The 25,496-nt window shown below is 42.3% G+C and overlaps 1 protein-coding gene across 5 annotated transcripts in view; it reads left to right on the top strand.

Annotated features, from left to right (window-relative positions):
• The window catches only part of REPS2 (RALBP1 associated Eps domain containing 2), a 104,250-nt gene that overhangs the window by 22,368 nt on the left and 56,386 nt on the right, over positions 1–25,496 (top strand). For 4 of the 5 annotated variants that reach the window (XM_080377147.1, XM_080377150.1, XM_080377149.1 and 1 more), the window contains exons 2-7: positions 14,375–14,498; positions 16,683–16,831; positions 18,314–18,437; positions 21,229–21,326; positions 23,099–23,237; positions 25,051–25,114. In XM_080377147.1, coding sequence (XP_080233273.1) covers positions 14,375–14,498; positions 16,683–16,831; positions 18,314–18,437; positions 21,229–21,326; positions 23,099–23,237; positions 25,051–25,114 — 698 coding nt within the window. The remainder of the gene's footprint in view (positions 1–14,374; positions 14,499–16,682; positions 16,832–18,313; positions 18,438–21,228; positions 21,327–23,098; positions 23,238–25,050; positions 25,115–25,496) is intronic. The other variant, XM_080377148.1, reaches the window with a different exon arrangement.

Genomic DNA, 25,496 nt, shown 5'->3' with positions numbered 1-25,496 from the left:
TCCAAACTAACAAAGCAGTTAAAGAAACTCAGGCGTTTTCAGCCCATGAGCTTTCCTAGTGAATTTGTATGGGACTGTTAATGTGAATCTGAGAGAGAGAAATCTTTTGGATTGTACAGCTCTTAAAGAAGAAAAGAATTTCTAGCTCGGTTATACAGAGTATGTGCTTACTAGAACATACACTTACTAAAAGTTCTCTGTGGATTTGCTCTTCTTAAAACTGCTGCACTTTGTCCCCCTTTTGTGAATGTGTTGCAGGGTTTAATTGCACAATAAACTCTTCGCTCTGCTGGACTCCTGTTTCATTTAGTGCAGAAATTGTGCAAAGCGTAAGGCACAGGGTTAGGGGGAGGAAGAGAGGCAGCTGCCTTTAAGACAGGAGTTGGCATGCAACACAAGCTCCATTTTTGGTACCCAGCTTTCATTTACGTTAAGCAGTAATTTGCCTAAAGACTTCTGCCTAAATATAAAACTTCCTAATGTTAAAGAACAAGAAAGAAAATGAAGCAACTGAAAAGGAAAATGATTGCTAAGTAGTTCATTCACTGCATTGGTGCACAGGCTTCATTTTCAATATTGAAGCAAAGTAATGCTAAAAATGGACAGATATTTAGAAAAGCTGCACACAACAAAGTTTTGCAAATCCTGTTTAATTTGAGTATGTAGTAATGTGTACAGATGTATTTTTGTTTTTCTAGATTAACTCCAGAAGGTCCTGCGAAAGAGTCATAAAAGCATTGCAGCTAATATTTTTAAATGCCTTGCTTGCTGTGTGTTTTGTCCTAATAATGAAGGTATATTAAAGCAAGCATGTTATTAGTTGTGCATTAAGACCAAGGAATTGAGAAACTGAATAATTTAATGTTTCCAGTACGTCGTGAGCTCCTCTTGCCCACGTCACTGTGCCAACAACTGGAGAAGGTGTTTCAGCAACAGCCGTGGGTGGAACTGGTACATGGCCACTCTTTCCCGGTGCATATCTGCTGAGCAACTTTTCCTTGAATGATGGACCAATGCAAAATAGTTGCTTAATATATTCATTATTAGAGCAGATTGTAAATACTTAGTTTGCAGCAGAACAGGCTTTGTGAAGAGAAGCACAGAGCTGTCTTCCTAACGCAAATGCAGATTTATCGCCCTGTTTTCAGTTATTATCCAAACGCGGGTGATGCTTGGTTTGTGAATTGTGCCGTTTGATTGCAGGAGGATTTCTTGCAGGCTTAAAGATAAGCGCTAGCTTATGTACCTTGTGTGAAGTAAGACCCGGATTATAAATACCTATGCTCGTATCCTTATAAAATTGGCCTGTGGAAATGAAAGGCAGGGATAGAAGCCTTCATTTGTATAGTGCAAAAATGGCAAAATGTTGCTTGTGAATGTGTAGGAGGAGGGAGTGCAGACATAGGAATTATTTTTTGAAACAGTGGTAGTGTTTTGTGTAGAAAAGGGTGCAAAATCTTAAAATCATTGTGTGAGATTTCCACTACTAGAAGAAAATCGCTAAGGTTTTATTGGACATTTCCTTCTTGCTTGGCAGATAGTGGTGTATGTCTCCGGCAGTGATCATTAGTGCCTTTGGAGATCTGAAATCAGCATGCAATCGCAAGCACAGATCACTCTCTGTTTTACCCATCTCTTCAGAGTCAAATAAATCAGCAGTCTTTTCGCTGCCCAATGCATTAAGTTCTCCCTTACTTATTTGCTCTTTTGAGCCATAAATGTTTGTTGAAAGTTGTGCCAAGAGTTTAGAAATTAAATGGGGATTTGCATACCTATTGCAAATCTGAGCCATTGGGTTGCTCCCCTCAGCTGTGCGAGCCTGTGCAGTTCCCTGGTGTGGCGCAGCAGGTACCCGGTGTGGGGAAAGGGCTGTTACAGGGATACTTTCGGTATTTGATTGAAGTCTTAGAAGTCCAAAGCAATTTTTGACAGTCTTTTGCAAGCATACATTATGCTATTGTTCTCTTTGTCTGAGGATGGGAGAGAAAGGTTGAACAGAAATCACTGTGGCAGTGATGCGTGATGGATCATGCAGCATCTGTGATAGCTGAGAAATAGGGTGCGCCATTAGTGGCTTTTGTCTTTCCAGAGTGAGCCAGCCTCAGCTGTTCCACACAAATTGCCTCCGACCTGGTGGTTAGAAAATGCTTTTACAGAATTTCACTCCAGACTTACCTCTCTGTCAGTGGATCATGTCCATTTCAGTTGAGTGCAGCGCTCCTAATAACATGTCAATTAATTTTAAATTGCACAAATCTTCACTCTGCTACCAAGACTTGGAAAACAAGCTTCATCAATTGCTCCCTCTGGGACTTCGGAAAAGATAATTTAAAGCATTCTGTATGACTTTTGGTCTCCTTTTATAATGTCCAGAATTTGATTTTTAGGAGTGGTTTTGGGTTAAAAAAAAATTAGCAAAACTACTCTGTTTTGCTGAATAGTTTGCTGAACCTTTAAACTCATGTTACTAAAAGTTAGTCCTGGATACTAATCTCTGTGTAGTGCTATGGAAGATTTTTGCAAGAGAGCTGTGATTCTTAAGTGGTGCATTATTTGCATATCATGGTATTTGGGTCTTACGGTTGTTTTAAGCATTAATTAAAGATTGGAGAGGAAAGGCTAATGGAAGCAAGCGTAAAGGTGTTGCTGAAGCGCTCATCTGTATTGCACTGGCCAGAGTTAAAAAAATCTGGTGGTAAAAGGTGGATGGTATAAATCATATGTTAGACATCAATGTATAAGAAAAGCTTTATTCTTATTTTTCTTTACTGGAACCAAGACCCATTGAAAACAAATAGATCCAGAGGGATTAACTTGAGTTTTGTCTTGTAGAAAAATTATTCTGGGAACAGTCTTGTATGGGAGAGGCCATCCTGCTTTGATCCATGTGCCAGGCTTTCTGCAGTGAAATCCAGAAACCTGCAGCTAATAACTTTGCTGCTCTATTTTTCCAGCCAGCTCTGCTACAGATCAGTCACAGGTTGGGTGTGGGTCGCTGTATTTTGGTGAGGTCTGGGAATGTTTCCCAGGTGCGTGCCCTGGGAATGCCCTGTGTGTGGAAGCACTGGGAGGTGCTCCAGGAGCCTGTCCGTCCCCCTGCCCTGGCATGGAGCTGCCCACCTTCCCTGGGAACCAGCCAGGGCAGCGCCAACTGGGTTTTTAGCAGGGTGGCCGGGGATCCCGTGGGTAGCCGGAGCTAATGGCAGTCATGCAACCTGCGCACACGGCTCAGCGTGGCAGCAGAAAAGTCACGTTTCAGCCCAGTGTAGGGTCAGCAGCTCTGCTTGTTTTTGAAGATTCCTTCAGCGGTGAGTGGAAGAAGTCCGTTACCTTGCCTGCGCTTGGAAGGGTTTATCCCAAAAATCACGGGAAAGCTGAGCCAAGCTCAGAGCAAAGCTTGAGCGATGTTTGCTTTAGCCCTGTGTCTCCAAGTGAGGGGCTTTCCCGACTGCGCTGAAAAGCCTCACGAGGGGACGAGGGGACGTGTGCCTGTGGAGGGGGGAGGTCTGCACGGGCAGGTGCTTTCAGGTGCTGCCCTGCCACTTGTCCCCTGCGCTGCCGGGGGCGTTGCGGCAGGGCTGCAGTGCTGGCGGCGCGGGAAGGAGAAGCGGGTGTCTCTTGAGTTTTGGACGTGAATTTTTCTAAGGGTCTGTGGGAGGATGTGTTAAGGGATGGCTCAACGTGATTGCCGTCAGCGGTGCTACTGCTGCCCATGGCCAGAAGAGCTTGGCCAACATGAGGTAAAATACTGGTGAAGGCTGAGAGGAGAGTTTTGGTCACCGCCTGTCCCAGCGGCTGGAGTGACCGTGTCTGAGCCATCGCTGCCTGTGGCTTTTTGGTTTCCCAGACCTCATTATTTGGTGTAAAAGCCTGTGTACTAGATCTCAAACAGCAGAAATTAATGTTTACGTAGAAACTTCAAAGCCAGAAGAGTCTGAACTTCCTCATAGGCCTTGTACTGTCATGGTGTGAGCTGTCACTGAAATGTAAAAATATAAACGTTAGATGTTTTTCTATAAAGTTTCTAGTCAGCTTTATGTATTGTCTGTTTGATCTCGTCATCTACAATCAATTTCATCCCACAGATGTACTGAGTTAAATCGTGGCCCGTGGGGCTCAGCGTCTGAGTGTCGTGTCCCCGTGCAGAGGGAAGGCGAGCGAGGTGCCATGTTTGATTGTGATCCGAGATGAAGAATTTATTTACATCTAATTGGGCTGATGTGTGTGACTGGTGCACCAGGACTGCGATGGTGGCTGGAGGAGTTGCGTCCCATCAACAAGTAGAAGTGCACTTGATGAGGAGAAAATACTGTTTGCTTTCCAAAATAAGTAAATAAATGTTTTTGCCTGGATGCGTAAAGATAACAGTAATTGTCATGAGGTTTGCTGTTCGTTGCTCTTGGTATGCTTTCAGCTGTGAAAATGCCTGCAAATGGAACAGATCGTAAAGTTATCCTGGCATAGCATCTGAGAGTGAAACTCCTGAAGTATTTCCTTGTAGTTGCAAAGAAATGTGGAAATAATAAGGCAGCTGTTGGTAGAGGCAGCAGAAGCATACTGGGGTACCGTCTGCAGGCAGTCCTGTAGACCTCTCGATGGTGGTGGCAAACTAAAATAGCTTTGTTTTCTGGGATTCACCCCTAGCAATGTTTGGGCAGAATTAAGTTTTTTAAACATGAAAAAAGAAAGATTTGACTGAAAAGGTCCATATTTTGCGTAGCTTTGGCTGTGGAAGTATTGGAAGAGACTTCTGACAGCAGTTAATTTTTATACATTTGTAAGGGAGATTAGACATCTTTCTGCCCATTTTCCTCTTTGTAGTTTGACTTTAGCATTTATGTAGCAGTTGTTTCTGTTGTTTTTCCTTATGTGCTAAAAGAGTCTCTTTGAGAAGATGCTTTGATTGTCTATTCATAAAACGTTGTGGTGTCCACAGGAGATGTTATCTCCTTACTGTGAAGCATAAAGCCTGTGGCTTTCAGCTGTTTCAAGTTACTTTTTTGCACCTTAGGTGAGATAGGCAAGCTGCTTTATGGGTGATGGGGAGGTGTTTTCACCAACTATGTTACTTCTACCGAAGATTTTTTGTGACCGTATTTTAACATGAGAAGAAAACAGACTTGTACTGCTGAGCTTCATAAGCTAGCTTATTTATTGAAGTCTCCACAAAGAATTCTTCAAATTCAACAAATTCTTCAAATTCAACAAAGCTTCTTCAGGTAATAAGGTAAATCCTGTCTAACAACATGGTGTATAAAAATGAAGTGGAATTTTGTGTGAGTAATACTCAAACTGAATTTTGACTTCAACAAACAAAATCACTTCAACCCAAGTCAGTGGGGATTTTTTTTTTTCCAAAACAAGCATTGGTTTCTCAATGTGTAGCATGCTGCCGAGAGACTGAAATTTGACAAAAGGTGGGGTAAGGATTCTTAGTATGAGTAACAAACTGTAAGATTCAGTCACGTGTTTTTAAGCAGGCTTGAGGAGTCATGCGTTATAAATGGCTTCATGCTCCATTATAAAATTTCAGTGTTTTCATTTATTAGGTTGTTTTTTTTTAAACTCAGGATATGTGTTTCAGTCTGTATCTGGACTGCAGCAATGGAGAGACTGTTCATCCTTTTATAAAAAAGGCTTGGACAGATTGCAGAAACCTTTTCTACAAAGGTTTGATTATTACGTCTGAGCTTCTAGTTACATTTAATTTCAGTTTTGTGTGTGTATATATATACACACAGTGTTTTGAATAGGTTTAAAAAAATAAGCATATTGAAATACATTGGAGTTCATAGTAAGTGTAGTAATGTACTCTCAAGATGAAAATATGCTAAAGGATGTGCTGCTTGTATAAAGTATTCCTTGAAATAATTAACAGCTTTGTTGCTGAAGTGGTCTAAAATGCTAAAAAAACCAAGGATATGTACGCTACCTTTCTCTAAAATCTGTCCTTGATAAAAATAGTGTTGTCCTTTCGTGTTCTTGTAATCATCCTGTATTTTCATTCTCACAGGGTGCTGGTGCAGCTTTTGTGCAAAACGCAGCATTTCCACTAGAACTAAAGAGGAACTCTCCATTCACTCCCAGTAGTAGTAGTAAGGTTTAGATACTGTTTTCAGTTCAGCCTCTAGAAGATGAAAGTTTTAGGAACAGATGTGTAGTTCGCCTGGCCCAGTGCCAGCCCTGGCCAAATTCCAGTGTGGATAGTTATATCCTGCCTCCATCAAGCGCCTCCTGCAGTGTCAATTGCTATGTGGGTAAGGGGGTTCAGGATAATGTTTCCACTGAATGGGCAAGAGTTGGAGGGTCTGGGTTCTCTTCTGTCACATCCTGGACCTTCTCTGTGTTATGTCCCTAGATATCTTCTTGGAAGAGGTGAGGTGAGCAGCAAAGTGAACAGAAATCCTTGGAATAACTAATGCCTTTAAAGAACTGTATTTGCAACGTATAAAATGCATAGTATTAACCATCTGTGGGATGGGCTTTATGAAACTCAAGTCCAGGAGAATGAAATGCTCTTGGCAGGGACTTGCATCAGCAAAATTCAGATAAGCCCTGTGGAAGCTCTGTGCAATCTACTTGTTTGGATGGAGTGGTGTGACAGCTCTCTACTTGCCATTTTACTTGGGACGTTATACTTACTCCCTTGTTTCTACAGTAAGATTTGAAAAGCAGATTAAACATCCATAATGCAGTTCTGTGTACTCTGCAGGTTTCCATGGGATTTCAGGTCTTAATAGTGATTTTGGCAAGGCTGTGTGTGCAGCATTTCAGAGAGTGACCTGCTGAATATCTGTGTTTCCATATCCAGATGCTGAGAAACTGATTCCCCACAAAGAATGTGAAGCAGTTTGGTGAATAAGTGGACTCATACTTCTAGAAAAATCTGTACTGCTTGTTGGTCTCCTTATGCAGTGTTCTTAAATCTGGAGTCTTTTCAGGCTTTTTATTTTTGCGTTCCAAGTGTTAACTTGGAGCCTTACTAAAATTTCATGCATAATCTTATACAAATTTATTGGCACAAGCTTTATTTATTGACCTGGATAATTTTTTTATGAGAGTTTGATACAAGTTTAGGTGGATTAACACTGTTCTCAGAGAATTCATTTTCCAAATAGTGAGAAGAAAAAGGCAAGAAGGTTTTGAAAATAAGTTGCTTCATCTTTTTCACCCCTGTAAGTTTTTTATGCATTTCTAAAGGCATGTGTTTGCTGAAAATGATGTTAGGTTTTTCTTTCAAAGGGAAGATGGAATGAAGTATCAGCAAATGTATATAACAACCTGTGACCTAATTCTGTAGTCAGTGCTGCTGTGAATGGAGCAATTGGCATGGAGGCTGTCAAATATTTCTCAGGAATGGTGGTTCTTAAACCTCCCCAAAAGATTGACATTAGATGAAAGTGTCCACCTTTTCCGTGCCACATGCAGATAAAAGATTCATCAGCGTTTGTATATTAAAGACAAAAGGTTTAGCATAGGATATGAGATTTCTTTCAGGTATACTTCAGTGCTTATAAATATTGGCATGCATCAGCAGCCTTTATTCCCTGGCAGAGTGCTTCTACCCAACACTCCTTAATAATTGAAATATTTTGATTAACAATGCTGACTCACATGTCCTGGTAGCTGTGCAATTCAGATCGATATTTTTTGTAACTTGCGGTACGTTGGCATTGCCAGTCTTCCTACTTGAAGAGAAGTGCTGCGTGATTCGCATGCTTGCGTTTCCGTAGGCATCTGCAGCTGGCTGTTGTACAGAAGAGAGGGCTCAGCCGAGCCTTGCACTGCTCCTGCCCTGCTTGTGCACAAGGCTCTTCGCTGATTGAAAACGATTGTGTTGGTGTGTTGTTTCTTTTAAGCTCTGCTCAGGAACTGACGTTTTCTAGTATATTAAAGACTTCTGCCGTTAAGCTTCAATGTGAGACTTAGAGTTGTTTGAAAATTGGTTTGGTGTTTATTTCATGTGATTCTATCCGTGGCCATGTGTGCATGTGTGTGGAAGCACGCACTGAATCACAAGCCTTGTAGTTCTTGGTGTTGGGATAAAATCTTCTGCTTGGAGCTGCTGGCATAGCGTTCACTTCTCTGTGTGGTGAATGCTTTCCCCCTAGATGCACAGAGGTGTGATGACATGTGGAGCACCGGCGCACTCGTGAGTGGTTCTGGGTCGTGCCAGGAGGCAGTTTGATGAAATCCTGATGATGCTATTGACAGGTTTTTGCCTAACAGATGCGGTTGCTCTCTGCTGCTTTTACTGCTGTATCAACTGAGGTTGCTAAGCTTTGGCAGTTTATTAGAAGCTTGTCTTGCAAGTTAAGATTATGGTGTTCTTTATTACGAAGCAATGATCATACGGTGCTTACACTGTGAGAATATTTTGTAGTTAGGTCTTTAAAAATATACTATGTATATTTCTGTTCCATAAACTAAGCTGTTCTGAATTCCTTTTGGTTTATAGATGTCAGTACCCTGCTTGCTCAAAATAGCTAGATTTTAGTAATCATCTCAAGTGATGTTTAAAAAAGTAAAAAGTGGATAAAACACCTGTTTTTAAAAGACAGGATGACAGGATAAAATGAAGTTACACGAATACCACTGATATGAAGGAGCTGAGCTAAGGAACCTAAGCCGTAGGAGAGCCTCTTCCTCTGTACAGCTGGGCACGTAACATTCCTCTTCCTGTTGCCTTCCCAGGCAGTAATCCTCCTGGATCCAGGGTGTGTTACTACTTTGCTTTAAATAATGAAGAAATAGCCCCAGGCTCCAGGTAGTGTTACAGATATCTGAACAATGATCTGTTCACAAAGAAATACCTGTTTAAGAATGCAGCAAAACTTGTCTGTAACAAACAGATCAAAGGCTCTGTAAACACAAATTTAAAAAAAAAAAAAAAGGTGAAGTGGGTCAGATACCTGACACAATTTTGCGATAAGCTGTTGATAAGCCGCTGCTGCAAATATTTGTCTTTGAAACTGTTACAAAAGGGTGGTTGATCCAAAAGGGAGCCTGGGGTTGCTCTGTGGTTGAGGACCAAGCTGTGGGATCACGGCTGGCTGTCCTCCAGAGAGCATTGGCCAAGGTGTGCATCGGCTCACGGCAGGAGCTTTTCCAGTTGTTCCTTAAAACACAGAGGCAGTTGATGAACTGGAAAATCTTTCTACCTACCGTCATTGTAGCTTGAGGAAGGACAAGTAGAAAAACTGTGCTTTCTGGGGCTGGGCTGAGATGGAAAGTGGAGTGAGAAAGTTTGCTTTAACATGGGAGTCAGTGATGCTCGTTTTCTTTTGCTTTCTGAATGAGTTGAATATGCATTCAGCTTATACGTGTTCCTTGCAGAGTCTCACAACGCACGCAGAGGTTTGAGCACCTTTGGGCTGGGTTTGCCCACAGATGCCAAGCAGTGACCATCTATGTGGCAGGTAGGAATAGGAGGGCAGAACAGACAAAAACTGTGTGCCAGCTGGATATAGGGGATGCTGTAGCAGCATTGATGGCTGAATGAAAAAGCAAAACTCCCAGCTTTACCTTTGCCTTACAGCTGTTAACCTTTCCCTTTAGGCTGCAGGATGGTCATTTCAGCCTGTCTGTAGGATTGTGGGGTAGATGGTGTCTGATTTTATCTCTTTTCCTACTTATGGAAAACAAACTTCAGCTCTAGGCTCATGTTCAGTTCCTGAAGTTTAGCTTTTGCAATCTGCATTAGACCTGCCCAGGGTGTTTGCGAGGTCAGTGCTCTTGGATACTGCAGTGGAAACTTGTTTGGAGAGAACTGGGGAGAGCTGGAACAATGTCAGATTGTGCTGGGAGAAGCTGCTTCATGTGGGATGACTTCAAGGAGCAATTACAAAAGTAACACTCGCTGTCAGCTGATAGAGCAGAGCAGTGAGTGGATAATAAATACAAAAATCTGTTTTGTGTTCCAGCATCTCAAGATGTAAAGATTTTCCATGAGAAGTTTGCATGGAGAATGGTGACTTAAAACAGCCAGTCTTCCAAACAGCTCGTAGCTACATTTTAGATTTTAATGTTGATGAGTTGGAAATTATTTTGCAGTTTTTTTGTTGGGTTTTCCACACCCTCCACCTCCCAAAATGTTGCATATTTTTACAACCATAGAAAAACTTCTGGCATGTCAGAAGGGTGTGCAGGCATCTAGGTCTTGCACTTTCTCCCCTTCTTCTGGCTGCTTGATAGGGAAGGTGGTGCAATTTGTGTACAGAATGTGTGTTTCAGGGCTACCTGCTGCAGTCCCATTGAACTGGGAGATGCTGTTGCAGGACTGACTGAGAACAAACATGAGATTAGACACTACAGCTTTACATCCTGCTCTGAGAAATTTTGTTTTCACATGTTGTACAAAATCAACATTTTTCCTTAATTGGCAGATGACCTGTGAAATTGTTTCATATAAGCAGTTACATCTTGCAGTAAATGTAAACTCAGTTTTAGTTCGCTCAGCATCATACTCTTGCCTCATAAACCGTTGAATAGATCAGTTTTTGACTAATTCCGTTTGTCATCCTGAGGTTAGATTTGGCAAGCAGCACCTGTAACCTGCCACCATGAAAAATTATTTCCAACATGTTCTTCATTAAACCTCTCTTCAATATTTGGCTGTTACTGGAGGATTACAGTTTTCTGCTGAAGATTTTTTAAAAAGAATGCAATGAAAATTGATTAGCAATAGTTTTGTATTAAACTCCCTTGAAATGTCAAGGTATGCAAGTTGTTTTGATTTACATGTGTGTCTGTTTAGCAGTGCATGAGTAGAAATTACCTGTTCTTGCCTTGCTGGCTTGCTGAAAAGAATGCAACCCAAACTGACAACAGGAAAGGACAGAAAGAACTTGGTTTTAAGTATCAGTTTAATGAAAGCAGAATTGATGTTTCCCCTGTATTTCAGGGAATATTTTCACATATCTTAGTTCCAAAGTGCTCTCTGCTTTATTAGAGCCTAGTTTCAGCTTGAATGTGATATGATATTTTTTTCATATACAATGCCTTTAATTCAGATGAATCTTGGAGACTCTTAATAGTACATCACACAGACTAGCTCGATTTCAGTATTGCGTATCACTAAATGTAATCTGCCCATCAAGAGGCTATATGCGCTGACCCTGAAAAAGGTGAAACAGGGTAACAAAAAAATAATGCAGTATTCAGTTTAAGCTGCTGTGGAAATTTGAGCAGACAGCATGTTCTGAGGAATTAATTTTGGATAAAAGCTAATCTGCCACCTACCCTCTGTGGTTGCTGGAGAGAGGGGCTGCACCTGTTAGCAGCTCTAATCAGGGTCCTGATGTAGATAGTATGAAATGCTGTCTGGAAGGAACCCAGTACCTGCTCCTTTAACTGTACAAGGAACCTGGTAAGCCTAAATGCCTGTACCTGCAATTAATCTATATGAATACCCACAATTAATTGTGTAAAAAAAAAAAATTTGGCTGCTTTGTCAGCTTGCATCTTTTGCTCTGAACCATTAACAAAGAGATCAGGATTTAGTTGCACAAATAACAGAGAGAAGCTTGTGCCTACAAGATATATTTCTGTTGTTACCGTCAAAGAGCAAAATTACAAAGAGACAGTTTCAGGTTGGTTGGCTGTTAGTATACTTTAGGAATAACACCATATTTTTGAGAGGTGGTGTATCCTTGCTAGAAATTTTTCATCTGCTAGATCAGAGTAAAATGTTCATGTTTTCTGTATGAGGAGCAAGCAGAACATTTACAACATTCAGTGACCTTAATATTTCAAAGTATAGAAAAGATATGGAAAATTAACTCTCAGTATCTTTTCAGGAAGATGATAGCATCTCAAATCCCTATGTGAAAGTCCCAGTTGCTCGGTGTTTCCTCCTTCCAGCAGCTGGTGAGAGGGAAACGCAGAGCATGGTGATGCTGTTGCTCTGTGCCAGCAAGCGCAGGGTGCTGGGGCAGGAGGGGAGCGCTCGTACACCCCGGGATTTTACACCCAGGGATTTTACGTGCTGTTTTTGCACCACAGCACCTGCCATCGCAGGCACTGGCTGTGGGTCATGCAGGGGGTTATCACCTGCACCCCCCCATGGCAGGACCTGTGTGCCGGCAGATGTCTGGATTTTGCAAACTGCCTTATTTAGCACTGCCCTTTTTTTTTTTTTAAAAAAAAAACCTCTCCCATAGCAAACCGGGGCTGTGCACTCAGATTGAATTTCAGCTTGGTTGTGGCCCTTCTCCATCTTCTCCCCAGGTTGTTAATTTGGTGTGCCTGGGACGGGCAGTAAGGCCCCAGCTGATGGCTTCCTTGCCTACCTGCCACAGCAGCATTGTCCCCTCTGCTGTAGGGTCTGGTGTGCACGGGTGGTTGTGCCCGTGGGGAGCCAGCTTGGCCACAGCCGTGGTGCATGGCTGCATGTGCTGCATCAAACCCCATCGCCTGTGCTCCGCGCTGCTGCATCGAGCAGAGCTGGGGCTGCTGGCGGGGCAGGAGCGTGCAGGAGTGGGAGGTGTGGGCAGCAGGACCGAGTGAATTAGGAGCATCCAGCGACAAGGGGAAGGAACCTGCTTTGGAGTTCAGAAGTGGTACCGATTCCCTCCCCAGCCTCCTGAAGCCGTGCTGGCACAGTGATGGGCTGCCGCGGCAGCACGCCCCTGCCACAGGCAGGCAGCCAGGCGCTGCTCCCACAGCACGGCGGGCACCCACCTGCCATGGCAGCTCCTGCCACAGCACCCTGGTAGACTGCTGTCGGGGCACCTGCTGGGGCAGTGGGACCCCCACGGTGGACGGTGTTGCCCCCTATGGCAGTGGGGAGACCCCTGCCACACTATGCATGCATAGTGCCATTCACTGACTTGTATTTGGTGCCTTCTCATGTCCTGGATGGAGCGCGGCTCTCTTCCAAGGAGTTCCCCTACACCTGTTCCTCCCTCTCCAGCGTGCTCCCATTCCTAATCGTGCTTTGGCACCATCCATCTCAGGCACATACCAAGTGCTCTGTATTTCCACTGGAAAATGAAAGAAGTAAGACCAGTGATGGGGCAGGGGGGATTAAAAAAAAAAAAAAAAAAAGGCAGAGTGACTTCAGAAAAAAAGGATGATGTAGAAGATAGGAACTGACAAATGCTGCTGGCTAATTGAAGCTGTCCTCATACAGAGAATCATCTCCCTTTTCATCAAGCAGTAAGAGAAAAGCAAGCTGCTTGACATGTCTTGTGGTCAAGAAATTAAGCCATGTATCTCTAGAATTTGCAGGAAGAGAAGGGAGCCAGAGCTCATTCGCTCAAAGCAGAAGCCATATCCAGAGAAGAAAAAGTTTGCTTGAAGATAATTGTCTTTGATTTGTAAGAATTACTGTTCCAAAACATTGGTCTCTTCAGTAACAGTTTCAGCTGACATTTTGCCAATCTGTGTGTGTATGTGTGTATATATACATATAAAAATGTATTAGAAAAAATAGAATATTCATTTGCGCTATTTGTTCATACATGACATTGAAACAGTTTCCATCATGCTGTTGTAGCGTGGGAGCAATCCACAGACGTGGTTTTCCAGAGAGCAGCTCTTACCCATGAAGAACTGACACAGCTCCTGGACATCCTGGACACGGGTGGTGTACCTCGCCAGCCAGGAGATATTGCTCATCTAGGTGTATTTTTCAGGAAAACAATCTGTGGCTTCCCTTTATGTCCAGAGTGAATAGGGTTTTGTTCTAACCTCAGTGCTCGGCTGAGGTTTGTTTGTGAACATCTGGGAACTCCAGGGATGGGAAAGTTGGCGCCTGTGCTTAAAACCTGCAGACAGCTGTTGTTTGTTTAGCTGTTGTCTGAGCATGGGAATGTGGAGCTGTTTGCTTCATAGAGGTGGCTGAGTGAAGCAAACAGTGAAGTATGTATAGAAATCAAGCTTCGGTGCTAGGACAGTGTCAATTTTTCACAACAGTGTTTGGCTCAAGCGGTGTGATGGGGTGTTTCTTGTTGTGTTTGTTACAGTAATTGTCTGAACTGTTGTTGTAGGGCTAATATTAAAGTACAGTTTTCTGTGAATACCATAGCTTCTGCAGTGGAAATGTTTTACCGGACAGTGACCTTAATAAGTTACCATTTCACCTGCTGTTAAAACCATATGTAGTATGAAAACCCCGAAGTTGTTTTAGGATAGCAGTGTTAACCAGCAATGCTTCTGAAAAGCTTAGCAGCTACCTACCTATCTCTGATATGCTAAGGGGAGTGTGATCAGACAGCAATGTCCAGAATTGAAACAAATATGCTTAATAGAAATTTAAATACAACAAAAAGCATTTTGCATTTCTAAAGAATTTTTCTTTGTCTATGTAGAGATGTTTGCATTCTCTGGAAGAGCGAAACGCATTTAACCAACAACCCGTCTCTTCTCTTAGATTACAGAAGTTTGTGGAGCCAAGCGTGTGGGTTATTTTGGTCCTGCTCAATTTTATATTGCTTTGAAGTTAATTGCAGCAGCACAGTCAGGGTTCCCAGTACGGATTGAAAGCATTAAGAATGGTAAGTAGCAAATTTTCCTTGCAGCACTATGCACTTGTTTCTCACTTTCTTTAGTGCTTGTCAGCTCTCTGTGCTGGTAAACTTTTTCTCCTAATGTGTCTGTGAAACGATTGTGTTTTGAGGAGCAGAGAAGGAGTAGAAGGTAATGTTACATTCTCTAAGTCTAAGTCACTAAGGTAGAAAATTGCAGTGAATTACACATATGGCAAAGCTGAGATGACATCCCCCTCTGGAAAGGCATTACCAAAGGAATGGCACAAATGACAGCTGATCAGTACTGGGGATGCATTTCTCTCTCACCTTCAGCTGCTAGTCTTGACAGCTGTCCGGAGTGGGGGGTGATAGCTGCTCTGGGTGGAGGCATGTTGCGGGGAACGTGGGCAGATCAGGGGTCCCTCTGTGCAGGGCAGCTTGCAACACTCGTCTGTTTAAGCAAATAATCCTGCTGAAGTAAATGCATAATGGTGACAAAACCCTAATGCTTCCTATCAGTAGGTGTGAAAATGTGTAGATGTAATTTAAAACAGCTTTGTTCTTCCCAGTGAATTGACAGTAAGATTAAATGTACCGTTTTTGATGGCAAAAAATGCTCCTTAAAGAGGCTTATCAAACTAAAGTGGTGAAGAGAGGAAGCAGGTCCCTTTAGCTGTGAAACCTTGATAGTGAGTAAATGGAAGGGACTCTGTTCTTGCCTTGGTGATGCATGCTTTGCCTCAGCAGGGCTTAGGCTTCAAAACACATGGCTTTTCACTTGGGCTTGAGGCTGACCAGGTTTGAACCCTTGGCCCCCATATCCCAGGTGGGCGTTGGAACCACGCCGTGAGGCTGTGCTGTGGGCAAGAGTACTTGCCACCATCCTGCTGAAGGCAGCGATGCAACTGGCCACGAGATCAGGGAGGGGGCAGGAAACGCAGGACGTACCCATAACCTCGCGATCAGGTCACTGGTCCCAGCACAGCTTCTGCTCTGCTGTCCCTGCTAAGGGCAATGGAATGTGAACGCTCACCTATATTAGGGGGGTGGGGGTGGTCCCAGGTCTGCCCCATCCTGAGGTGGGGAGCCATGCTGGCGAGCGTGTGCAGACCTGTGTGAGCAGAGCTCCCAACCAAGTGGAGAGGATCAGGTGCAGCTGGCACGGTTTGGTTCAGTGCCTTGCTGGAAGGGGAATTTAAACCAGGGGTGAAGCAAGGCGGCCTGGATTTGTCTGTTTTCCTTACAGACAGCTGGTGCGCTGTCTCTTGCATTGTCGTCCTTTTTAAGGATGTTAATTTGGGGAGAAAAAAACCAACCCCCACCCCCAAACAAAATCCAACAAACTAATTTAGAAACCTGAAATAAGTGAGATTTACTGTGTATGTTTTACAAGTCCAGCATCTGCAAAAAATCCATGAATCTGAATGATGAAGGGTACTTGCAGTCCTTGTATTTATATCATGCTTCTGAAACGCTTCCAGTGCTAATTACATTTTCTCTTGAAATGTATGAGTACCTTTAGAGTGAGGCAAGTAATATGTACCAAACTCTAGCTGATTTCTTTTTCTTCCTGGTAGTAGCTATAGGTGTAACTGATATACCAAGGCGATGTATGGCTTTGCTGGGTTTTCAGCTTTCTGTTAATTTTAATTAATTTCAGGGTGACTGCACAAAAATAAATGGTGTTTCTTCAAAATAATTGTGAATTGTCTTAGCGTGACGAAGTGTCGCTCTTCTGCTCTGCAGAGCAGACATGACATGGGACTTCTTGAGGCAGTTGTCTCACCAGGCCTTGGTGTGGTGTCTGAACCCTCCCATTTGTAATTTGTTCCCTTTATGATGGCAGCATCGAGGATGAAGTGATCCTGATTAATTCATCAGTTCCACAGTTTCTGTGGGAAGCTATTCTTTTCATTATGGACAACGTCTTGACAGGAAATGAGTTTGCCGCTTTCTTTAGCAACGTGCACAAGGCTTATTTCTTTGCGTGGGGAGATTGTGTATGAAGCTGGTGAATGCAGCTTTGTCTAACAGTCACGTTTTTATTAAGACATAAAATAATCACAGGAGTCCCACAACTATAAACACTACAAAATACAAATAGTAGTCTTTTAAATAAATAAACTTTTCATTGGTTTTACAAGACGATACTGCTTAAAGTACTTTTAATGTTCTGTAGCCTCAACTGAATTTTTCTCTCTTTTAATGAAGAATTGCCTCTGCCACGGTTTATGGCGCTGAAAAATGACAGTGAAGTACGTTACGGAACTCCAGCAGAACTCCATGGAGTTAAATTTCAGGTTCCACATGCAACTGTGGAAAAAAATTCCTACAAAAGAACAGATGAAGGGGACAAACAGGTAACAGGCTTGTCTCCTTCAGGCCAGTATGTTGTTATGCGTCCTCCTTTTGGGTCCATTCCTGTAAATGATTACACTCACATGGGCTTACTCAGTTTTGCAGTACTAGACAGGAGATGAACTCCTGACATGCAGATACTCCCCACTGGGGCTGTGCTCTGATTTTGATGCATCCCAGTTGCATCCCTGAAGGGAATTTCTTTATATGAGCTTGTATAAATCTGTCAGCCCTGTAATATTTGGTACAAGTTCTTTCAGTGTTGTCCTCCTACACAGTCCAGCACTGTTTCTTGGAGAGGACTAGGAGAGAGGTGGCAAATAGAACAGGAAAGCGAGCGATTTCTCATGGCCGGAATGATCCTTAGTCACTACAGGAATATTCAGTTGGAGAAAAGGTGCTGAATCACAAGTCAGTATTTCTGGGTAGGGTAAGGCCACCAGTTTTTTGGTTTTTTCCATTCTAATCTTCCGCAGGAGTAGTCCAGAAGAGATCTGCTTTTCTTCCGTCCTCAGTGAAACATTGTCCCAGCATCCGTTGTTTTGAGTTGATGATTTAGTAAATCTGTCTGAGAGATTTGCATCACCTGTGTTTAGGAGAGTTGGGAGCACCTACCCAGATACAACCAGCTTCACAGCTCAGCCTTCATTTGCATTATTTTCCCCAGGCCTGACACCTTCTCCTCTGGTACTGATCAGTCATGCTGTAAGTGCCTGGTGGCAGGCTCTTTATCTTCCCCTGACGCATGCACGCGTGTATCGCACCACGGTGCTGTCATGAGTAACCACGTTCCCAGCCTGAGGTCAGCCAGCAGGAGTGAGCTGATGACAAGATACACAGGTGGAACTGCAGGATGGGGAAGGGCAGCATGTCTGCCTGTGTGTACTGACACTAAAGCGGAATGCTGCCCTCAAACCCCTGGCTCAGTCTAGGTTACCTGTGTTGTGCGGTATTTTCCTTTTCATTCAGTAAACTGTTTCGGGATCACATCCTCCTCTTAAACTATCTCTGTAAGTCAAGGCAAAGAGAAAGCTTTAGGTTACCCAGTAACACCTACAGATCCACAGAGCGCTTAAAATACTGATTCAGAGATTTATTTTAAAAGTTTTTTTTAATAGGAAAAATGCTCTCCCACAAAATGCACTCACACTAAATGTGTTAAGTAAATTCATAGATACCCACTCACATTAAGCCTTCCAAAGATGCCTGAAGAAGCATATGTAGAAGTAAAATATTTTGCACTGTTCATTGTAAAGCTTTGCAATGGCGTTGCCATGCTTTACCCCTAGAAGGCTCTGTGCCAGATTCTGTCTTTCGGTTTTTTTTTTACGGAGCCTTTTCCTGGAAATAAAGGGCCTGAGGGAACTGCAGTGTTTGCCGCCTCTTTACCTGTTGTGCTGTATGCGTTCGGATCACTGTGCAGGATTACTTGGTGGTTTTTTTGTCTCAGAGTTGCATTTTGTGTTTGTGTGTTTTTGAAATAGGAGCCCAAGTCTCCTCCAATGTCTCCTATCTGCTCACCTCCTGCTTCTCCATCTACTTACCAGAGAATACCCCCAAGTTATGGATATGGTAAATCAAGAAGTGGGCTGGAGCAGCAGCATGGAGGTAAGATAAAAATTGGGATATGCACATTGTATTAAATTCTTTTATTTTTCCTTTCTCAGAAGCATCCATATTTCAAATGCAATTGGCAATCAGCCTAATGATTTTAAAACTTAATTAGACCTGTGTTTTAGAAAATGACTCAATCAACTTATTTTGATTGTTCAGGCCTATCTTCCTGTTTGCTTTCTGGTAAATTAGTTAGATTTGTATGTCACTGCTCACAGATAAATGCAAATACCTAATCTCTGACAAGACTATGTGCAATATGTCCTAGTGGCAGGTGTTTGTGAGTGTTTTCAGAGTACATGATGCTTTTGGTTTCATTAGAGGCGAAGAAAAGCCCGCTTCTGATTTCAGTAGCTGCTCTATTAATTTTCAGATCAGCAGTGAGCCTTCCTTTGCAGGAAAGAATAATGATCTCTCTGGTTTTGTAACAGAGATGACAATGGGACATGAATATAAAAACAGTCCGACAATGTAACTTAAGCAAAACAGGCAAAAATAAGGCCCTGCATAGATGCTCTCACCTTGACATCTGTGCTATTAGAGTAGGTGGCAAAACATTCTAATTTTAGTAAGTGGGTAGCGGGGCAGAAACCTGTTTTATTAAGGCTTTACAAGCTCCTGTTAATAGTAAGGTGTCTGTGCTCTCCTAATTGCAACATCTGGTGACCAGGATGATGGCAATGGTAGGCGTTGGTATGTACCATCCCTCCATCATCCCTCCTGCTTTCAGCTAGTGTGTTTACAGCGAGTGAGGAGTGGACTGTGCTAGTCCTTTAGCTGTTGTCCTTGTTTACAAATGAGTGAAAAAACAGAGCTATTATGACATTTTGAAACAGTACAGCCATAATAAGAATGTGTTCAACACTGTAAAGTGGTCTCTGTGTGAAAATTGTGCCAGTACTGAGTCACGGGCATTCATTTGCTGGTTAGGTAAACTGCTGTTTGTTCAGCGATGGGATTTTTTTTTTTTTTTTTTTCCCCACCCCACCTTTGGCATAACTGGTCAAAATAGTGATGGTTGACTTCTGAAAAAAGTAACACTGGCAAAGTTGTCTTCTGGTACAACATGTGTTCTGCTCCAGTGAGGAAGACGTGTGGCAGATAGCCTACACCCTGGAGAGCCAGGCAGGAGGCATCCATCAGGAGCAGCTGACCGTGTTACCTGTCATGCACTCTGCTGTTTTCTGGGACTCAGTCCCAGATCTGTCAATGTTATGGGGCAGGTATTTTGGGTGTTGTTTTTGTTTTGTGTGTTGGGTGGGGTTTTTTTTCCCCTCTGAATGTGGTTGCATACATAACTTCAGTGAAATTTCTCATGAAGTTAGCAGCTGTGCAAAGTGAGTAGAGGCAGCAGTGTCCGATCCAGCTGTTAACTTTTTCTAAAATGAATTATTCAACTGCTTGAATTTTTAAGGTGTTAAAATCCTAGAGGTGTAGAACACTATGGTTATTTTCTGGAAAGGGAATTTCTCCTATTTTCCAGGAAAGGATTTTCTCCTAATCTAATCCCCCTGGTTATTCAGCTGAATGTGTTCTTAGCGGCTGAAGCGGGTAACGTTTTCTGGCCCATGCCGTACCAAGTGCCAGGCTAGGTGACCTACTGGTTCTCCCTGGCCTTTAGAATTAGGACCCTTCCAGTTTTCTGAAGAGGACTGGAAAGGGTAGGTCTGAAAGCCATTGTGTTAGTGTATGTGCAGGAGGTGCTGGTGCCACGGTGCTGGGCTGGGTGGGCTGTTCTGTGCTGCCAGGCCGACCCTGAAACTGGGCATTGTGTCTTCAAGGGCAGTGCTTTGCACTGCAGCAGTGACTATGTACTGCTTTTCTTGATAGTTTTAGAAGATATTTGTTCCTAGCAAACACACAGCAGTGTGGCCTTGTACTTAAATCTCTCTAAGGGCGTTTGTGGTTTTTTCCCCCTGAAATTGGAGGTTACTTGTACAGACATAAAAATAAATACTAATACAGGATTAGATCACTTAAGAAAGCAAGGGGGTTAGGAGTATAATTTTTAAGGTCTTTCTGAGCTCAAAATGTATATGTTTCTTGGTCTCATTTTTTGTCAAAAGTCTTTTAAGTTCTGTCTTTGTAATGGTAAATTTGAAATAGGCTGGCAGCAGAAGTTCTCAGCTCTGTAAGGGTCTGCGAGTTGCCTTTTTGTTTGCATGTTTGACCTATTTTTAAAACATTGTTTCTAAAGGTTATGTCACTGCTAGCTATGTTTGCTGGAGTGGAACATAAGTGACTGACTTTAGCAGAAAAAGAAGTAATTGTTACTTTTCTTTACTAACTTTACTCCAAATAATGCAAAGTGGTGAGTCGTATATTTTGAAAACTGGGGAAGGGGAAAGAGGAGTATATGGAAAGTTAGTGTTTTACTATCGGATAGATTGTCAAAGCATATTTTTTGCAGCTCAGTTGAATTATTTCTTCTTGTTTATAATGCATTCATGTGCTATATATGACTAAGTATATAAAATGTATAAACATATAAACAGGCTATATAAATATATATTTCAACATGATGAACAGTGATTTCTGTTACCTAGTAATATATAACTGACAGTTTCTATCTACTGATACGACTATCAGTAATGTCTGAAGAATGATGTGAGAGACAAGTATGTGACTGAAATTTTGTTGCAGAACACAAAATGGACATTGATACTGTGATACTAGGTTCACAAGCTAGATTCTTGACCCTTGTGGTATTTAATGATTTCCTTTAGCCGAGTAGAAACTCTTTGATTATCCTTCCATTTATATGCTTTATTTTAAATGCCTGTAGCTCCTTATGAAGTCAGACACTCAACTCACCAGCAAGATGGACCATCATCAGGGAATTATGGAGCCAAACCTGCATTGACCTGTTCAGCTCCTAATCGGGTAACGAATTGCATGTTTTTCTTCGCTAGTACTACTAAGAAAATAATAGACATTAAAAAAAAAGGGTGGGTGGGGAAGGAAGAGGAATTCTCACTTCAAAAATAGGGTTCTCCATGGTGTTTTTAGATTAGAGGCTGAAGCATGCATTTTTAGCATATGTAAAAGAAAAAAAAAGCTGATGGGAAGGAAATATTAAAACAAATAATACAATTAATTAAATTTCTCAATCTAATAGCATAGATAGCAAAACTAGACTGATAATCTTCAGTTTGAAAGTAAAAACAATAAAATAAGTATTCAGGTTACCCTAGTAAAAGTAAAACATTTTTATTTAAAATATATGAGGTTTCACAGGGATTCTTGCTTGATTTAGAATGCTGTCAATAACACATGCACAGAATTAGTGGCCTAATATTCTGTGTATTCTTTTTTTTCACCCCAATTGGTTAAATTGCATCTCAAACAGAATGAATGAATTTCTGGGCATTTGTTTGCTTTTGTGTGATGGGTCCTATGTTTTCCTGCTGGTTGCAAAAGCAGATCTTTCCTATGTTCCAGTATGCCTGCTGTGTATTTATTATGCAAACAAGTAGTTTGCCCTAAGGAAGGGCAAAGCTCTCCTAAGGGAGAGCTTTTGCTAAATAAGTAAGACTCGGAGACTCTACCTTTTCCTGAGTGCTTAGCAACCCACACACATAACAAAATGCCACCTGAGCCTCAGGAAAACATCTACAGGTAGTGTCACATAATTTGTGCTAACTTGAAATGAAATGGGTTGCATTTATGCAGCACTTTGAAATGAAGATTAATTTACAGCCTTATGATGTTACCTGTTCTGGGGATCTTTTGATGTATTTCAGAACCACTGTTTTGCATTTGATTCTTAGGAAGTGTAAAGTTATGTCAGAGAAAGGGTTTCAGAGCTGGCTGGAGCCTGGTTTGCTGTTCATTCTTGCTCTCTCTCTTTAAGAGTGCTGTTGTCATCCAGGCCTAAATCTTGATTACTAAGTCATTCCAGTTTGACAAAAACACTAATTGTGCTGACACCCCCCACCACCACCACCACCTGTGGAACGTACAGACCTCCCTTAAACAAGTCCGTCAGAAAGCAAAGACATAAATTGATAAAATGTCCTTCTCTTCAAGAATATTCTTTTTCCCAAAGTAGGATTTTTACCTAAGCTGTAGGAAGTGACAGAAGGTTGAGAAGGTCTCCAGGGGTTTGTATGTCTCCCTGGCTTGGCATAGTGTGTGCTGAGTTACCTGGGTGAGCGGAGGGTCCAGAAGTGGTGTAACTCTGTAGTTAACAGCACCACTCCTAGACTAAGCATGTAGTTTCTTAGCAGTGCTGAATTTTCATGCACGGTGCTGCATAAATACAGCTGTTGGTCCTTTGTTGGTTCCATCCCTTTCAGGTGTGCAGTATGCAGTTCAGGGTTGTAATGCATGACAGGCAAAACGAATGAAAACCCCAGAATGAATCCAGAGGTGATAAAATACGACTTGGACTTTCCTTTTCGCAGTCAGCAGTAGTAAGATTTCCTTTTAGCTTTGCTCCTGTAAAACTTACTTTAATTGCCTGGGTGAAGGCACCTAGTCCTAGCCTGAGCTTTAACAGATAAGTAGTGGGACAGCAATCAGTGTGGCCGTTACTGCTTCTTGTATTTTTAAAGTATGTGTCTGCTAATAGAAGAGAGTGAATCTGGTTTCTTGAGCTTGTCAGTGCCTTTCTGGGCCCCCGCTGCAGCTGGTGCCACTGTCCCTCTCTTCAGTCTCTTTCAGCAGAGCGGGAGCAGCAGGACAGCGGCACCCGCTACTCGGATGACCCTTGGAGAATAACAGAGGAGCAACGAGACTACTACATCAACCAGTTCAGGTCCCTGCAGCCTGACCTGAACTCCTTTATTTCAGGTAATTTTTACCAAACACCATGCATCTTGGGTAGAGGGACCAGGCTGAGAGTTCAGAAATGTTGAGTAGATAAACTAACTCATTTTTTCTCTCTGGGGTGTATTTATGAGAAAGAGTTGATTGTGATTTCATTTTAAAGGCAGAAAACTCAAAGAGCAAACCAATACTATGTCCGTTACGCTTTTTTCTATATTTTTTCTATATTTTCCTAAATATTCTGATTTTAGAAAAATAATTACATCTAAGGAAGAAGTGTTGGTGATTCAGTAAGAATTAAAATGGGTGCTGTGTATTTGACCAGCAGTATTTATGGATCACACACCTGCAGTGTATATTGAGCTGAAAAAAACTTTAGGCGTTGTGTTCGCTTTCCCAGCAGAAATGTGGCAGCGTACATATGATGAAAGTTAAGCATTCAGTTAACTGTCCTCTGTGGTCAAGCCTGAGTGCTTATGGCTCTGAGACACTGAGATTCTGATCTTTAGGCGATTAAAAGCAAATCCTGGAGAGCACGCGCATGATCAAAGTATTATTAACAGCGTATTGAGGTTGCATTTCCATCCTGAATAGGAGAATCAGGCTGCTCATGGGAGGAGTCACTGCAGGTACACACAGTTGGGCTGGCATGGAAAACATCACAAATTTTAAACTGGGGTTGTTTCACTAAGCCCTGCTGTATTACTGGGGCTCAGGAGGCTTGGATCCAGCCACTTTAAATGAATTGCCTGCTGCTGAAGGAAATTAGCGCTTCACCAGTTCTTTGCCTCAGTTAAGTCTCCTTTATATAATTTGCTTGAAAGAGAAAGTGGTTGTTCAACAACATTTTATTTCCTCATGGACTTATACATGTCTGTAACTGTGCGTGCATATATATACACGTACACAGCCTCTCGGGTAGTTGTGCATTTTCCTTTATGTTGAACAAGGTTCTCAGGCAGTCCTTGCATATCCAGAATTATTATTTATAAATGTTAAATTTGAGCTTCCACAACATCCTAAAATAATTAAGCTGTAGAAATCCTTGCTGCAGGCTGATACAGATGTTAGAGGTTTGTCCAGGTTAAGAAGTTATTTGAGAAATGTGTGACTGAAAAATCTCTTGGAAGTTACTGAACATTTAAGTGCTACCGTTGGGTTGAGAAAGTTCCTGAATCGCAGGTGGTCAGAAGTTGGGGGTACTCTGGAGGTACATTGTTATTACGTGGCTTTGTCATGGTCACATGCTCCTTCTTGGCATGTAGTGTTGGACAGGACATGCTGCACTAGGTGAGTCTTGGATCTGCCCCAGTGACAGTGGCAGGGGGTGAGTGCGGATGTCTGTAGCAGGAGAACAGCTACGTGCTATCTGAATCTCCAGGGTTTTTGGGTTTTTGTGTGGGTTTTTTTTTTGTTTTTCTTGTTTTTTTTTTCCCATAAAATTTGAGTCACTGCAGGGAAAAGTCATGGTTAAAGCAACATCTTGGGAGAGCAGCCAGATACATGGCTTCTGGGTGAAGCAGAGCCTATTGTGTCTGTTAATTCATCATTGGTGATGTACTCATTATGCTGCTTAGAGTTACTAGTACTAAAGTGTGTTTTCCTTAATTTATTTTTCCCGTATGGAGGGAATGGGGAAGTGGGATCTACAGCTCTGTCTGCTTTTGTCACTTACTCAGCAAAAGACAAATGGTCCAACAGCTATATCAGAATCCAGTTAATCTGAGCATCTCTTGGACGCAGAGTAACCAGCTGTTTCTGGCATGGCAGCCCTGGCCAAAGGTAAATAATTGGAGAATTTATTTCCAAAAGTTGATAAGGCACGGTTTCCCAACAGGTTCTGTGGCAAAGAATTTCTTCACAAAATCAAAGCTGCCCATCCCAGAGCTTTCTCACATCTGGTAAGTACTGTAATAGTGTTGGGGATGTGTATCCTGTTTTTTTAAAAGATGCTTAATTCAAGAGTTCTTGTTAAATTTTGAAAACTTTTTTCAATTATAATTATTGCTCTTACTGCCAGGATCACTTCCAGGCCTGAGCGGCAGGGTGCTCATTGATCTTCCTGACACACTTGTTTTCTGGAGAGGCGTTCACCTACTCAGCAGGGCTGGGAAGGCTTGAACAGCGATATACTGAGAGCTGTTCTTCAGTATGTTGTAAGCAGCATTATTATAGGTCAACGAACTGACATTTTTCATGAAATGACACAGAAGAGAAGCACCTCTGGAATGTTTTAGATGTGTCGTTGGTTATATGTTTTTGGTTGTGTTTTGTCAGAGGAGA

Source organism: Falco punctatus (assembly GCF_963210335.1).
Source record: "Falco punctatus genome assembly, chromosome: 2".
Classification (NCBI taxonomy): Eukaryota; Metazoa; Chordata; class Aves; order Falconiformes; family Falconidae; genus Falco; species Falco punctatus.
Note: the sequence above shows the minus strand (reverse complement) of the source record. Positions and strands in the feature narration are given on the sequence as shown.